At 46.1% G+C, this 13,169-nt stretch overlaps 3 protein-coding genes across 6 annotated transcripts; 2 read left to right on the forward strand and 1 right to left on the reverse strand.

Moving 5' to 3' along the window:
* Positions 1-70: 70 nt before the first annotated feature.
* On the reverse strand, positions 71-2,370 carry mrpl10 (mitochondrial ribosomal protein L10). The gene is made up of 5 exons (XM_086138059.1): positions 2,311-2,370; positions 1,520-1,692; positions 1,128-1,292; positions 875-1,019; positions 71-406 (listed from the first exon to the last, which is right to left on the reverse strand). Exons 1-5 carry the CDS (start codon positions 2,348-2,350, stop codon positions 195-197), a joined length of 735 nt encoding a protein of 244 aa, XP_085994185.1. The 5' UTR covers positions 2,351-2,370; the 3' UTR covers positions 71-194.
* Positions 1,630-5,531, forward strand: pnpo (pyridoxamine 5'-phosphate oxidase). Of its 4 annotated transcripts, none has more exons than XM_086138057.1 (8): positions 1,630-1,708; positions 2,902-2,971; positions 3,615-3,739; positions 4,056-4,155; positions 4,226-4,279; positions 4,348-4,476; positions 4,799-4,869; positions 5,046-5,531. In XM_086138057.1, exons 2-8 carry the CDS (start codon positions 2,927-2,929, stop codon positions 5,206-5,208), a joined length of 687 nt encoding a protein of 228 aa, XP_085994183.1. In that variant the 5' UTR covers positions 1,630-1,708; positions 2,902-2,926; the 3' UTR covers positions 5,209-5,531. The 4 variants fall into 4 exon arrangements, with proteins under 4 accessions (XP_085994183.1, XP_085994182.1, XP_085994184.1 ...); XM_086138056.1 differs by having other exon boundaries at positions 1,635-1,708; positions 2,868-2,971; XM_086138058.1 differs by having other exon boundaries at positions 1,672-1,713.
* Positions 5,532-6,614: 1,083 nt separating this feature from the next.
* Positions 6,615-13,068, forward strand: LOC147190192 (glucagon receptor-like). The gene is made up of 14 exons (XM_086137987.1): positions 6,615-6,731; positions 7,917-7,981; positions 8,438-8,540; positions 8,701-8,811; positions 9,238-9,359; positions 10,070-10,176; positions 10,526-10,682; positions 10,950-11,109; positions 11,274-11,334; positions 11,414-11,483; positions 11,567-11,658; positions 11,754-11,892; positions 12,008-12,049; positions 12,348-13,068. The coding sequence occupies exons 1-14, from the start codon at positions 6,683-6,685 to the stop codon at positions 12,417-12,419; spliced, it is 1,350 nt and encodes a 449-aa protein (XP_085994113.1). The 5' UTR covers positions 6,615-6,682; the 3' UTR covers positions 12,420-13,068.
* The last annotated feature ends 101 nt before the right edge of the window (positions 13,069-13,169 follow it).

A 13,169-nucleotide genomic window follows, 5' to 3' on the forward strand; every position in this document is an offset into this window, starting at 1 on the left:
ATCCTATCACACCGCCCTAGTACTTAATGAAGTGGCCATTGAAAAAGCAAAATGAACAATTCGACCCCCAAACAGTCGCAAAACACCTTTAATGTAAATAAAGATAATTAAGACCTTCTGAAATCAGCAGACCGGCATGCCCGTTCCTCGATCGCCTGCGCAAGCGTCCTGAACGTCCCAGGACGGTCCTCGTTTCACGTGGCTTTCTCCGCTTGGGCCTGCTGCGCCGTGTACTGCTGCAGCAGCGCCGTCAGGTGGGTGGGGTGTCGCTGCAGCAAGGTGCCCGTTTGCGAGGCCAGCGCGCTCAGGCCGCTCACCAGCTCGCCCTGGACCACGGCGACTGACGACAGCTTGGCGTAGCTCGCCACGCCTTGCGCACTCAACAGCGTGTTGTCTATGCAGGCTCCTGTAAAACAGATCATTCCATAATGGGTGTAAACTGAAGGTGCAGAGAAGTGAGTGATGGCCGCTGACGGAAATCTTGATCAATTATAAAGTTTAGAAGAGGTCAAATTAGGTTCACCTGACAAACTTTGGCCAGCTGAGTATCTGGGTTATACGGGATTTTTCATGACGGTACATTTTCATTTCATTTGGAGTTTTCTTTTCTTTTTTTAAATGATTCATTTTAGTTTTTTATTCGTTTATGTCTTAGAGATTTAAAATACACATCGCAATCATTATTTTGTGGTAAAAGGTCAACAAAAATATTTTAAAAACAACTATCCACAAATCAAACACAACAAACAGGAGGCAGAACTAAATAGTTTCCAATTGTACGAAAAAAAACAGCAGGACCACGAACCCGGCACCTGTGACAGCAAGGCGGGGGTTGGCTGTATCCTAAAGCATGTGACTCCAAAATAAAAGGTACCTAGAAGACTCATCTGTGGGCTGAGCCGCAGCGTGGAGAGCATTTCCTTCACCTTGGGCTCTTTGCTGACAAACAGCACGGTGGGCCCAATGAACAGAGGGGCCATGTTGCTGTAGATGCTCTTGCTGAGGAAGGAACGCATCACCTGCACAGGAGCACACGTGGACATTAGTCAATCAATCATACTCTATGACGACGATGCAAATGACAACTGAAGCCGAGTTAACGCTTCCTGGTCGTTCCATTTGTTTACCTGGTTGGGGAAGAGCCTGACGTGAATGTCATGCTTGTGGAACCTGTTTTTGAGCATTATCATGTCATGAGAGGTGGAGCCGCTGTTCTGCGCCACGGCGACCATCTTGCAGTCGTGGAAGACCCCCTCCACGTCTCGCGTCAGCAGTCTCATCAAGGGACTCTCCTGAGCACAGAGAACTTTCAGTTGACACTTCCTCTTGACTGATGGGCAGTCGCTGCTCATTATGGATGTGACCGCAACATTCGGGACATCTAGGGCTGGGAAATATGGGCTTAGAACAAAACATGACTTCTTTATTTATCTTACACAAATATTGAATTTAAATAATTTTGTAAGGTTTGCACAAGCTGTCTTGTGCCGTGTGGACTAACACAAATGACTTTTGTTACCTCCTCCTGGACCACAGGTGTTTCTCGTGGATACGCGCCCGGGGGGGCAGCCGGTTTCGGGGGAATGTACTTTGTCACAGCCAGCAGCTTCTGTTTAAGGAAGTGCATCGGTTTCCTGTGGCGGGTGACAGCTTTGGAGCCGTGGCGAATGCTCTGAGTCCGGGGGAGCCATCCTGGAAGGAAGACACGGTCACGTATAGTGTCTTCTTCTTTTGTGGTGTTTATTTGCAGGTCACAAAATGGTTAATGGTGTGTGGACTGTTGCGGGAAAATATCTTTCATAAAAGTAGAGCAACACATCACAACAAGCACATTGTATTATTTCTGCTAATAATACTCAATTTGAAACAATGTTTTTATATTTTACTTACGGGATATATCTATTGGATGTTCGACATTTATTAAGAATTTATTTGATCGATATTTAAAACAGAGGGTGCATATGCGACACGTTGTAATTAAGCGACAGCAATGACGTATTAAAGGAGCGCCCGAATGGTGTGTGCGTGTGTATGTATGTATGTATATATATATATATATATATATATATATATACATACACATATATATACACACACACACACACATACATAAAACCCTATGTCGTGAGTAGGAAGTGAGAAATCAGTCAATTATTTCGAACACGGCAGCAGTTCGACCACTTCACTAAACGCTCATTGGGGTACAGCAGTTTAGCAGTAACTCCGCTAAGATCACCGAAAATATTGGGAAGAAATGTCAACATGTACATTATATATACATAACAAAATACATCGTTACAGCTGCATTACCTTTTGGAGGAAATAATTTTCCACACAAGGTCGCCGCCATGTCTGCGAGGGAATTCCGGAAGGGACGTAATGATGCTACATTCAAGAACTTGGCGACAAATTAGGAATATTTTGTAAAAATAGAAAATTTATTATTACCGGACAAAGACTGATAATAAGCACATTTAATTCTGAGAAAATCAGATTTTTGTCTTCATATACATTTTTAAATTGCCGCGGTCGTTCTATCGTGTTGCAGAGTCATCGGGACGATATTCCCTGAACGCACCACTGTGCTTGGTTCTGCACATTCCTGCGTCAATGTCATTATTAATGTCCAATTATTCCGTGCACTTAACGTTTATTATAACCAATGTTTACGGAAGATATTGTTGTTTGTTTGAAAACAAACAAGGTTGTGCATGAACATTGGTTACAAAATTTGCCTCGTGTTTTAATGTGAAGCGAAGTCGTCGTGACGTAACATTAGCACACAGGCATGAGAGGCACACTGTCATTTTGGCAGACAATATCAATAATTGTTGCCAATCGTGCATCCCTTTCGCCTCCGACTGCAGGCAAACGAAGCGTCTTTCTACGCTTTCTCCGCAGACAGTCGACGCGTGACAGCTCCAGGATGGATCTCAGTCACATGAGGAAGAAATACAAAGGAGACGAGGAGGTGAGCGTTGCAATCAGGCTGGACTCTGGAATCATTCTGTGGAAATCTGTTTGTAGCTCCAAAATGCAATCCTTCACGTCGTGACTGAATGTAGTATAAAAGCAATCGACTTTTTATTGTTTGTGGACAAATGGTCTGTGGAGTACCTGCGGGCCCTTCCAACGTTCATCAGAATGAGAATGACAATCAGAATGATCTTCATTGGCCAATTATGTAGCGCACACAAGGAATTTCTCTCTGGTAGTACAGCATAGCATTACCATAACAAGCAACTACAATCACTCTTATGCACAGTTACATCAACAATATAGGGGCTAATTTACAGAATTACTGCTCCCACATCGCATTTATCAGCTCCTGGCTTGGCAGCTCGGCTGACCAAAGTTCCATTGCAAAAGAACCACTTTGACTCTGCGACTGAAGGTAAGCAGAGCTGCAGTTTCAGTACAGATTGGCGTTTCGTAACGGTGTAATCAACTTTCGCCACTGATAAAATGTCAACGTGGGGTTGAAGTTGTTCTATTTGGTGATATCCTGATACACACATCTTTGCACATGCACACTCTGCCATGATGGTTGAGGCGTTGAATATCTGCATTGAAGCGAATGAATGTCACTTAGAGTCCGATTGTGTTCCATTTAGTGTTTCGAGGAGAGCGAACTGACTTCTCTGGACCCAATCAAGCAGTTTGGAACCTGGTTCGACGAAGCCACCAAATGCCCGGAGATTGGCGAGGCCAACGCCATGTGCATCGCCACGGCAACCAAGTCAGCAACCATTTGTATTTTTGTTCACGACGAAGGATCGGCGAGTACCGATAGGCCGATACCGGCCTTACTTTAAGGTTTCGGGTAATTGCCGAGGCTGCCGATACCAGCCGCCTACAATACACTTAAGGCGAAAAATGATTACATGTAACTCTGACATCGAGTAAGTCCTCCTCACTTGGCTAAAGTTGAAAGAACTGCCATCAAAAGCAGACATGAATAAATTTAATCCACTACTATGCCCGGATTCCATTCAAGGGCTCTTGAGTACATTAACAAATGATGTGTACTTGGTTACTTCCCACTTCCGTGTCAGAGACGGCCGCCCGTCGGCACGCATGGTCCTGCTCAAAGGTTACGATGACAGCGGCTTCCGATTTTTCACCAACTACGAGAGCCGCAAGGGAGGGGAGCTGGTGAGTAGCTCTGACCCTTGACCTTTGTGTCCGCCAACATCACTGCCGTCACGCTGTGGTCCACCCACAGGAGAGCAACCCTCACGCCTGCCTCGTCTTCTACTGGGAGCCTTTGAACAGACAGGTGAGGCAACATCCGCCCCCGCTTCTCTCTCTTGGGTCTCGACTGACTTCCGCCTTCTGTCCCGGTAGATCCGCATCGAGGGCGAAGTGGAGCGAATCCCCTACCAGAGTTCCTGCGAGTACTTCCACTCGCGGCCAAAAAGCAGCCAGATCGGGGCGGTGGTGAGCAGGCAGAGCATGCCGGTTCCCAATAGAGCGGTAAGAAGAACCGCAGCCTGCCGATACATATGAACAGTGATGGCGCTAACGTGTTGCTCAAACACATCCATTTTTTTTACAAGTAACAACGAATTTTACTTTTCTCAGGGAAGCAATGTGGCTAGAGTTACTTGGCGCTGTCACAATTTCTTACTTTGTATCAATTAACAATGATGAAGAGACGATGGACCCATTCCTGCATGGTGGGGAGGGGACAGTATGGATTGCCTTTCCTGAAACAAAGAGTTTGTTGCATGTTAACAGTTAAATATGTCAGGCCGATTCTCTTTGAAACGTTCACTTGTTGTTGGCATCTTTTTAGTTCCTGAGGGAGAAAAACGCGGAGCTTGAGGAGAAGTATAAGGACACACAAGTGCCGATGCCAGACTACTGGTGAGTGTTTTCACAATGAAATGACCAAATTGAGAAATTTTACCCCCCTCCCTCCTTTCTTTCGATAGAAATGACATTCTGTCGTGACATTTCCTTCCCCTGGCTTGACTTGACATTTCAAAAGATAAAACCTGAAGGTGCCGTTCTTACAGCTGTATTCTTCTGTCGTCCACCAGGGGGGGCTACGTGGTGAAGCCCCATCTGATCGAGTTCTGGCAGGGCCAAACCAACAGGCTGCATGATCGCATCGTCTTCACCAAGGTGGCCGCTGACGCCGAGCTGGGTGAGCATCAGCGGCGTGGTGAAAGCTGCTGGGCTTACCAGCGACTCTCTCCGTGATCGCTCCACGCCAGCGAAACCCAACTAGAAAATTTTCATCCCGACTTTCACTTGAGTGCGTTTTTTATTCATATATATGTATGTGTATATATATATATATATATATATATATACTGTATATAAGTTGGTGGCATCTTGTGGCACAAAAAAAAAAAAAAAGGCCAACCGGTGATGATGTGAGTCGCGACTATCCATACCATAATTGTGATTGCAGCTTTCCTCCTGCCTTGGAATGTCATCAAAGTGCAGCTGGTTGTGTCCGCTGTGTGTGTAATTACAGATATGCTTTATAATTTTCATGAATAAATGAAGGATTTGCAAAGTGCGGTGTCTGCAAGTAGTTTGTGGCCAGCAGGTGACGGTCGCGCCACCTTTTGAGCAGGGATTGCCAACCAGCGGGAGATCATCAGGTGGGCACCGTTGGGCATCCAACTCCACTTAATTGGTCTAAAAATGATGTGTGCCTTTCATCGTTCCTGCCGGTATACAGGTTTGAGTGGGCCACGTTTCACACTGGGTGAGGACTTTTGAGGTCATCATGTTTGCTTGCTGGCGTGCTCGGAGATGTTTCCAATGTAAAATACGTCCCTCGGAAAATAGGCTTCGAGGATGTCGTCCAAATGAAGTGTCATGGTGCCTGCTAAGATTTATTCGTTTCATTTCATCCTCGATGGGCGGGCGGCCACTGCAGAGACTCGAATGCTTGTGTCCAAACCTTTAAAAGTCCCATTTGAAAGCGGGAAGCATATTAAGGCTAGTGGATGAGTCAGGACCAACTACTGAATCTGAAATGTTCACTTTGTCCATCGGTTCTTTATTTATCGCCATGCGTGAGTTGTTGCTATAGGTTGCTGTTACATCCTTTCCTCACTACACTTGATTTTCTTGTCATTCGCAGCGGGGCGGACAAGGCGACAAAGTGCAAATTGTTGAGAGAAGTTGGAAACCACGTGCGGGCCAGTCGCGACGTGATTCTCAACATTAGCGCAGCAAGTGCATTTCCATGTAAATTTGAACTGGATGCGGGTCAAGCACAACCCGAGTGGAAATCTTGCAGGTAAAAAAAAAATCCACAAACAGCCTCAGGGAAGCTGAGCTCACGCCCGTTTCACTACTCCCAGCGTGTCTGGCAATTGGTGACAGAAAGCAGAGCAAGAAAGACGGCTCCTCTTCTGCGCCGGTTCAATTGATCTGATCAATCGAAACATGGATGTGACCGAAAATCTGGATCACTCAAATGATTCCCCATGACGACAATCGTCATCCGTCGTATTAAAGATGGGGGCATCCAGACGCCTGCACTCATCCTCCTCTCTCTCGCTCACACACACACACACACACACACACACACATCAGAGGGAGGTGGCTTGCCTCTTTTCACAGGGTGGGGTGGGGGGGGGGGGATGACTGCCGCCACATTTTTCTCAAAGGAATGTAAGGAGTGAGTTCCGCGCGCAGGTACAGTGTGACGACCATGAGCACGGCACGGAAAGTTTCCAGGCTACACTCCGCTGCATATATCTGTAAGTGCGCTCTTTTCTTTTCTTTTTTTCCCCGCGGGCATGTGACATCGATCTGACATCAATTTGATGTTGATGTCACATTGAATGACATCAGATGCCCACTGGGGATTGAACTTGAAACAAAATGTCACTCGGTGAGGAGACAGACGCTCCTTTGCTTCATCCGCGGTCACATAATTGCAGTGATGACCTCGAGTCTGATTTCCATGCGGGAAGAGAGATGCTCTTAGTGTGTCAGTGCATGTCGAACGAACAGTTTCTCAAATCAAGATTGAAGAACATGCGGTCATGTAGTTGCTTTATGAATAGAATCACCTCCGGTGAAAGTGAATGACTAATTCTAAAATGTTGCCAGGGAGGTTTCCGTAAATTGTGTCCCACTAAAACAGCACTTGAGCGTTCAATAATGTGATTGATGTGAGGAATCCAAATATAATGTGCATCTGCATGGCTTGGCTGATTTGGCTTCTGTTCATGCACAGTTTTGTGTGTGGGGGGGGGGGGGGGGGGGTTGGCACTAAATTTGTCTTCACAAGAGTGGTTTAAAAGGAAAAAGATGAGAAGTGTGCAATCGGGCTGAAAAAAGTCACTTGTTAACCTTAACATTTGCTTTCAAGTGAGCTTGTATCCAAGGGACGCAAGGCATGCCTCAATGTTTGATGGGTGTTCTTTCAAATTCAAGAGGTTCTGGAAATATTTTCTTGACTGCATTGGAACTCGCTGACAATTGTTTTGACACGCCATCTTTTAAGTGATTTGTCCAAACGTCTTTGTTTAATCATCCAGTGGGAGACGACATTTGCTCCATTTGCGGCTCAAACTGCAGCGTCACTCTACCCAAAGCGGCAATGAATGTCTTTTTGTTGTTTCTTGGAGCATATTGAAAGCAAAAACGGTCTGATTTGTGACCGCAGTCATCCTGCAGTTAAAGAAGAAGAAAAAAAAGCAAAGTAAAGTGGTGAAATACTTCCCTTTTAAAATCACGACTTGTCATTTGGAGCTGGGAGACTTCAAATCTTTTCGGAAATGGAAAAGGGCTGTGTAGAGAGGGAGACTGGATGGAATGGCAAAATCAAATAGCGAGCTAGCATGATCAGCATGAAGTTGCCGCTTGAAAACCGACTGAATGGCGTGTTCCCGCCTGGAAGTAAATGCTTCAAATTTGTGCTTTCTCCTCATTCTCAGTCACAATGGCTACGACAGGAGACATGATGGCATTGATTGGTCTGCTCCTTGTCAAACTGCCCATGGTTAGTTTGTTTCCCCTCTTTTGTGTGTGTGTGTGTGTGTGTGTGTGTGTGTAATGTCAAAAAGTGAGTGTTTATTTTTTTTTTAATTGGGATGAGTGCTAATAATAGCAGATTTAATTGGCTGGCCAATTCATCGGTTGGTTCCTCGTGTAAATTGGAATAATAAGTGGTCAGAATCAAATTGGAAATATCTCAAACTGGAGTTACAGACCCGTGCAATTTATTTGCCAATATCCATAATTTGCATATTGCAGATCTTTGAAATGAATATTGTCGATTGGGAGGCGATTGGAAGACCGGAAGAGTAGATACTTGAGAATGCTAAGAGTGCTTTCCATGACACGCCGTCTCCTCTCACTCGGAATGACGCGTCAAGCACGAAATGTTGGAATCAAGGTGCAGCGAGTCCTTCCTGTTGGTGGTGATGGCGGACGGGGCTGTTTGTTATAATTACAGATTGACACGGCCAGCGGGAAGGTGTTGGAGGAAACGTTTCACAAGTGGGTGCAGTATAAGGACGACTGTATCAGGATGATTGAAAATGAGCCGCCGCCTCAAGGTACGGAAACCTCTGGCGTATCTTGCAATCAGAGACCATATTGAGCGAGGCAAATGTCACTCGCTGCGATTCAAACACACACACACGCACGCGCGAAAAAGAAAAGAACCCTAAATAGAGCGCAAATGAAGCTTCTCTCTCACCCTTTTGCCTTTTGCAGATGGCTTGTTTTGCAACCGAACGTTTGATAGGTACGCCTGCTGGCCAGATACTCCTGCTGGCGTTCTTGTCAACATCTCCTGTCCTTTCTACCTGCCCTGGTATGATCAAGGTAAACCAGTCTGAAATATTTGTTTGTGCAAAGGCTGAAATAATTCGTCGATCGGGTCATGTCCTGGTATTTATTTTTAAATGGCACCACAACTGGAGAAACGCTGAGCATCGATATCTGAGATGATGCGCAATGGGCATTTCATGACATTTTTTTTCCCCCTTCCCGAGAACCATGTATGCATGAGTACCATAATCACGATACTCATGCAAACATGCTTCAGAACAAAATGTTCTCTGGGCAGTAATTACCGATTATAAGAGGGAGTAGATGCACTCCCGTCAGCCCTGGCCTCCCTCCCTTTGCGCGGCGTGGCACTAACCTGGAGTGAAATATGCTCGGCCGCTGCTCGTTAACAACATGCAGTGAATCGACAATAAGTGTCAGGAAGCAAACTCAGCCTTTCTCTCTTTGTGTTTCATCCAGTGTCACACGGCGTGGTGCTCCGGCGCTGCGGCACCGACGGCCTTTGGGGTCGCGACGAGAGCGGCCACGTGTGGAGGGATAAGTCCCAGTGTGAAGAGGAAGAAGAGGTCACATATCAGGAGGTAGGATGCCCAAATGAGCCTCGATCGCCCAGCTGAGGCTCTCGAAACATTCGTATCTCCAGGGTATAGTACGTGGGGGGTTCGAGTAGGCCATGAACTGAGAGAACAAAATTTAGAGTGGGCGTGCTGGAGCCTATCCCAGATGTCATCAGGCGGTCGGCGGGGGACGCCTTGAACTGGTTGCCAGTCAATCGCAGGGCTCACACTCACACCTAGACTGAATTAATTGTACTTGAAATCACCTGTATGCTAAAATGAAAAGAACAAACCAGGGCTGATTTGATTCATGGGAAAATTAGAGGCAACGTTGAATCCAAGTGGCAGGTCAAGGCAGTTGAGAAGAAGGGTTCTGAATAGCAAATCCTTTTTGTCATTGAATGAGCAGATACAATGAAATTGCAGCAGCTGCAGCTCCCGTGATGTCAGAGCTGTAGTTTGTGTCGGCGGATGACAAGATAATGATGGCAGTCAATAAGTCATATGACAGAGTGTGTGCGTACGCCGTGCCGCTGCAGTGGCTCTCACGTACCTGAAATCGAGTCTTCCGCGGACCAAAATAGAGTTATTATCTGTGCAGGCAAGAAAAAAAACATCATCAAAATAGCAACACGGCAAAGCCACAACCTGCAATGGCGCGTGTCTCCAAATTGTTATTGGGGCTACGTCATTTTGGCGCTCTGCTCACTCGCATTTGTGCGCATGTCTTTCAGATGTGGCTGAAAAAGATGATGGTGAGCTTCAGGACGTTGTACACGGCGGGATATTCGCTGTCCCTCCTCACTCTCGTTACCGCTCTCGTCATTCTGCTGAGCTTGAGGTAAACCACCAAACGCATTTCAAGACACGGCCTTATGTTTGCTCTTTATTTATGGATAGTGTATGGAGACTACTTTACAGCGAGTAGACTTCGGAGTCCTTCTCTGATCGCGGCAGGAGATTGCTTTGTATTCTCCGAAACTTGAACATCTTCGATACGGCCGCCACTTAAGACCGATGAGCATTGAGAGCAGCGCGTCATAATAATAGCCTGAGTTGTTTTCAGGCCTAATGGTTACCCATTCTCTGCCTAAAATTGGACAACATTGCACGTCATCGTCGCCGGATCGATTATTTTGTAGATGATGGCGGATGACTGCGAAAAATGGGCTTTGTTTGTTCTTGGAAAGGAAACTGCATTGCACACGGAACTACATCCATGCCAACCTTTTCCTGTCCTTCATCCTGCGAGCCGCGTCCGTCATTGTTAAGGACACCATGCTGGAGCGCCACTGGGGACGCGAGATCATGAAACCGGCCGACGTGAGCGAGATGCTCAGCCATCAGGTGCGTTTGGCGTCTCGTCGTGGCCGTAAGGGTCGCGTTTGAATGGGGCTTCGGATTCGCTGTGTCGAATGGCAGAAAACGGCGGGCGGCTTGAACTGAAACCGTCCACGCCGTGATTGTGTGTATTTTATTTTGGGAGTGTGTTGAAACAGCACTGAGAATTGTCTGCCCGCCCACCGCGTTTCAAGAATTTCCCGGCGCATCCTGGAAAATGAGTATGACTTTGGACCGGAATGTTCCGTGATATGTGGCTTTCTGTGTCCCCAGGCTGCTATTGGCTGCAGGATAGCACAGGTTCTGATGCAGTACTGTGTGCTCGCCAACCACTACTGGTTCTTTGGAGAGGCCATTTATTTGTACTCTGTGCTGATTGCGTCGGTGTTGATCGACAGTCACAAATACTTGCTGTACATTTGTCTCGGCTGGGGTAAGCTTTAGAGAGGCTGATTACTTTGTCGACGATAAAATGATTTAATCAGAGACTAGCAAATGAAGGCCCCGGCAATGCAATGACCACATTCATTGCTCGTGCGTTCATTCCGTCTTGAAGTGCCGTGCTTCAGATCCTTCCGCATGCTGTCGTTGTCTTAGGAACGCCTCTTCTCTTTGTGATTCCCTGGGTAGTGATGAAGATCCTGAAAGAAAACAAAGAGTGAGTGTGTCCGCTAGGCCGCTTTGAAGCCTCGTGATCCCAAAGAGAGCGGATGGGAATAATCCTTCTTTCCTCCCAGATGTTGGGCTGTCAATGAGAACATGAACTACTGGTGGATCATTCGATCGCCCATTCTTTTTGCTTCGCTCGTAAGTATGACATTTGGGACACACCGACCCTCGTGTCGCGCAAAACTCCAAGTGGTGTTTTTTCTTTTGCGCACCAACTCCAGATCAACTTTCTGATATTCGTCAAGATTCTGAAGGTGATTCTAGCCAAACTACGGGCCAACAACCAGAGTGACTATTCCGGTTACAAATGTCGGCAAGTGGCCACGCATTCAATTCGCGTAAACTGAAGATAACACGGAAAATGAACCTCATGCTGAGTTCGAATTGTGCTGCTGTTGGTTTCGCTAGGCTGGCCAAGGCGACGCTGACGCTGATCCCCCTCTTTGGCATTCACGAGGTTATCTTCATCTTTGTGACGGATGAGCAAACCTCAGGGGCTCTGCGCTACCTGAAAGTTTTCTTCTCGCTGTTTCTAAATTCCTTTCAGGTGGGCTGAACACGATCACCGCGGCTGCTTGTTACTTGATATATATAGCGGTCCTCATATGCTTCACAGTGTTAGCGTCAAACAGTGCATTTCTTAATTAGCGGTCATTTTGCAGGGTTTTCTGGTGGCGGTTCTCTACTGCTATGCAAACAAAGAGGTTGGTTTTTTTCATTACTGCTCATTTATTTCATAAATATATATATTTTTTATCCCGTGCGTAGCAGTCACATTCCAGTATTTCAAATGAGACTTGTTTGTACTTGTTATTGTCTAAAAAACATCCAGACTTTCCATCTTGCGGCGACTTAATGCGGCCCGGCTCCTGAAGAGTGAGGGAAGAGGCGATGTTTCATGGCGCTTCTCAGACAGTTCAAGTGTTTTGTGAATTGGTTTGTTCGCAAAAAATATATATTTCCGTGACGAGCAGCTCCACTTTCTTTGACTTTTGTGAACAGGTGAGAACAGAGTTGAAGAGGAAACTGCGCAGCTGGACGACAGAAATGCGCCTTGTGTGCTGCGGACAGTGACTAGCCGGTGGTGACACCCACACTTTTTCAATTGCCACAGTGCCAGAGCAGAACAGGTCCTCGGACATCACAGGGAGGGCGATGGCTGATGCCTCGCCCACCCCCGACAGTTCTCTGCTTTTTCAACGTCAGATTCAGGGAGCTGACCAGTGTGACGAGGCCTCACCGCTCCAGTTTCCGGCAGCGATAACGGGCAACGCCACCCTGCAGCGTGCAGATGGTGACGACACTCTGGTGATGTCATCAGCAGGGATGCATGTGTCATTCCAAATTCATTTTCAAGACGCCATGGAGTTACTTCCACATGTTGTTGATATTGAGTCGGACTGAACACAGGATTTATTGTTCATTTGAAATTACAGGTACAGTGTGATATCTTTTTTTTTGGGGGGGGGGGGGTGTTTAAAACTGTCATTGTTATTTAAAATGTCTTGTTGTCTCTGGGTATGAATTCTTGCGATAATGTATTTCTCAAGTTCTCAATTGTTGTGTCAGTTAAAGTCAACATTGTATTTGGTTATATTTTAATGTGTGCTGGTGGAAGGAGTTACAATTTTGGATGCATCACATGTATTTTAGATGGGATGAGTAATTTTAAAAAATAGCTATTGTTGCACAGCCATTATTAAATGTGATGATTTGACTGTTATTATTGTACAATTATTCTATAGGGTTTTTTTGGACCAAAGATATATCGCATAAATAACATTTAGAACAGTGAAATGTTTTGCTGTAGTTTTGTTTCCTACC

The sequence above is a fragment of the Hippocampus guttulatus genome, chromosome 19 (genome assembly GCF_054856545.1).
Source record: "Hippocampus guttulatus isolate MCC_2025c chromosome 19, RoL_Hgut_1.0, whole genome shotgun sequence".
NCBI classification, from domain to species: domain Eukaryota; kingdom Metazoa; phylum Chordata; class Actinopteri; order Syngnathiformes; family Syngnathidae; genus Hippocampus; species Hippocampus guttulatus.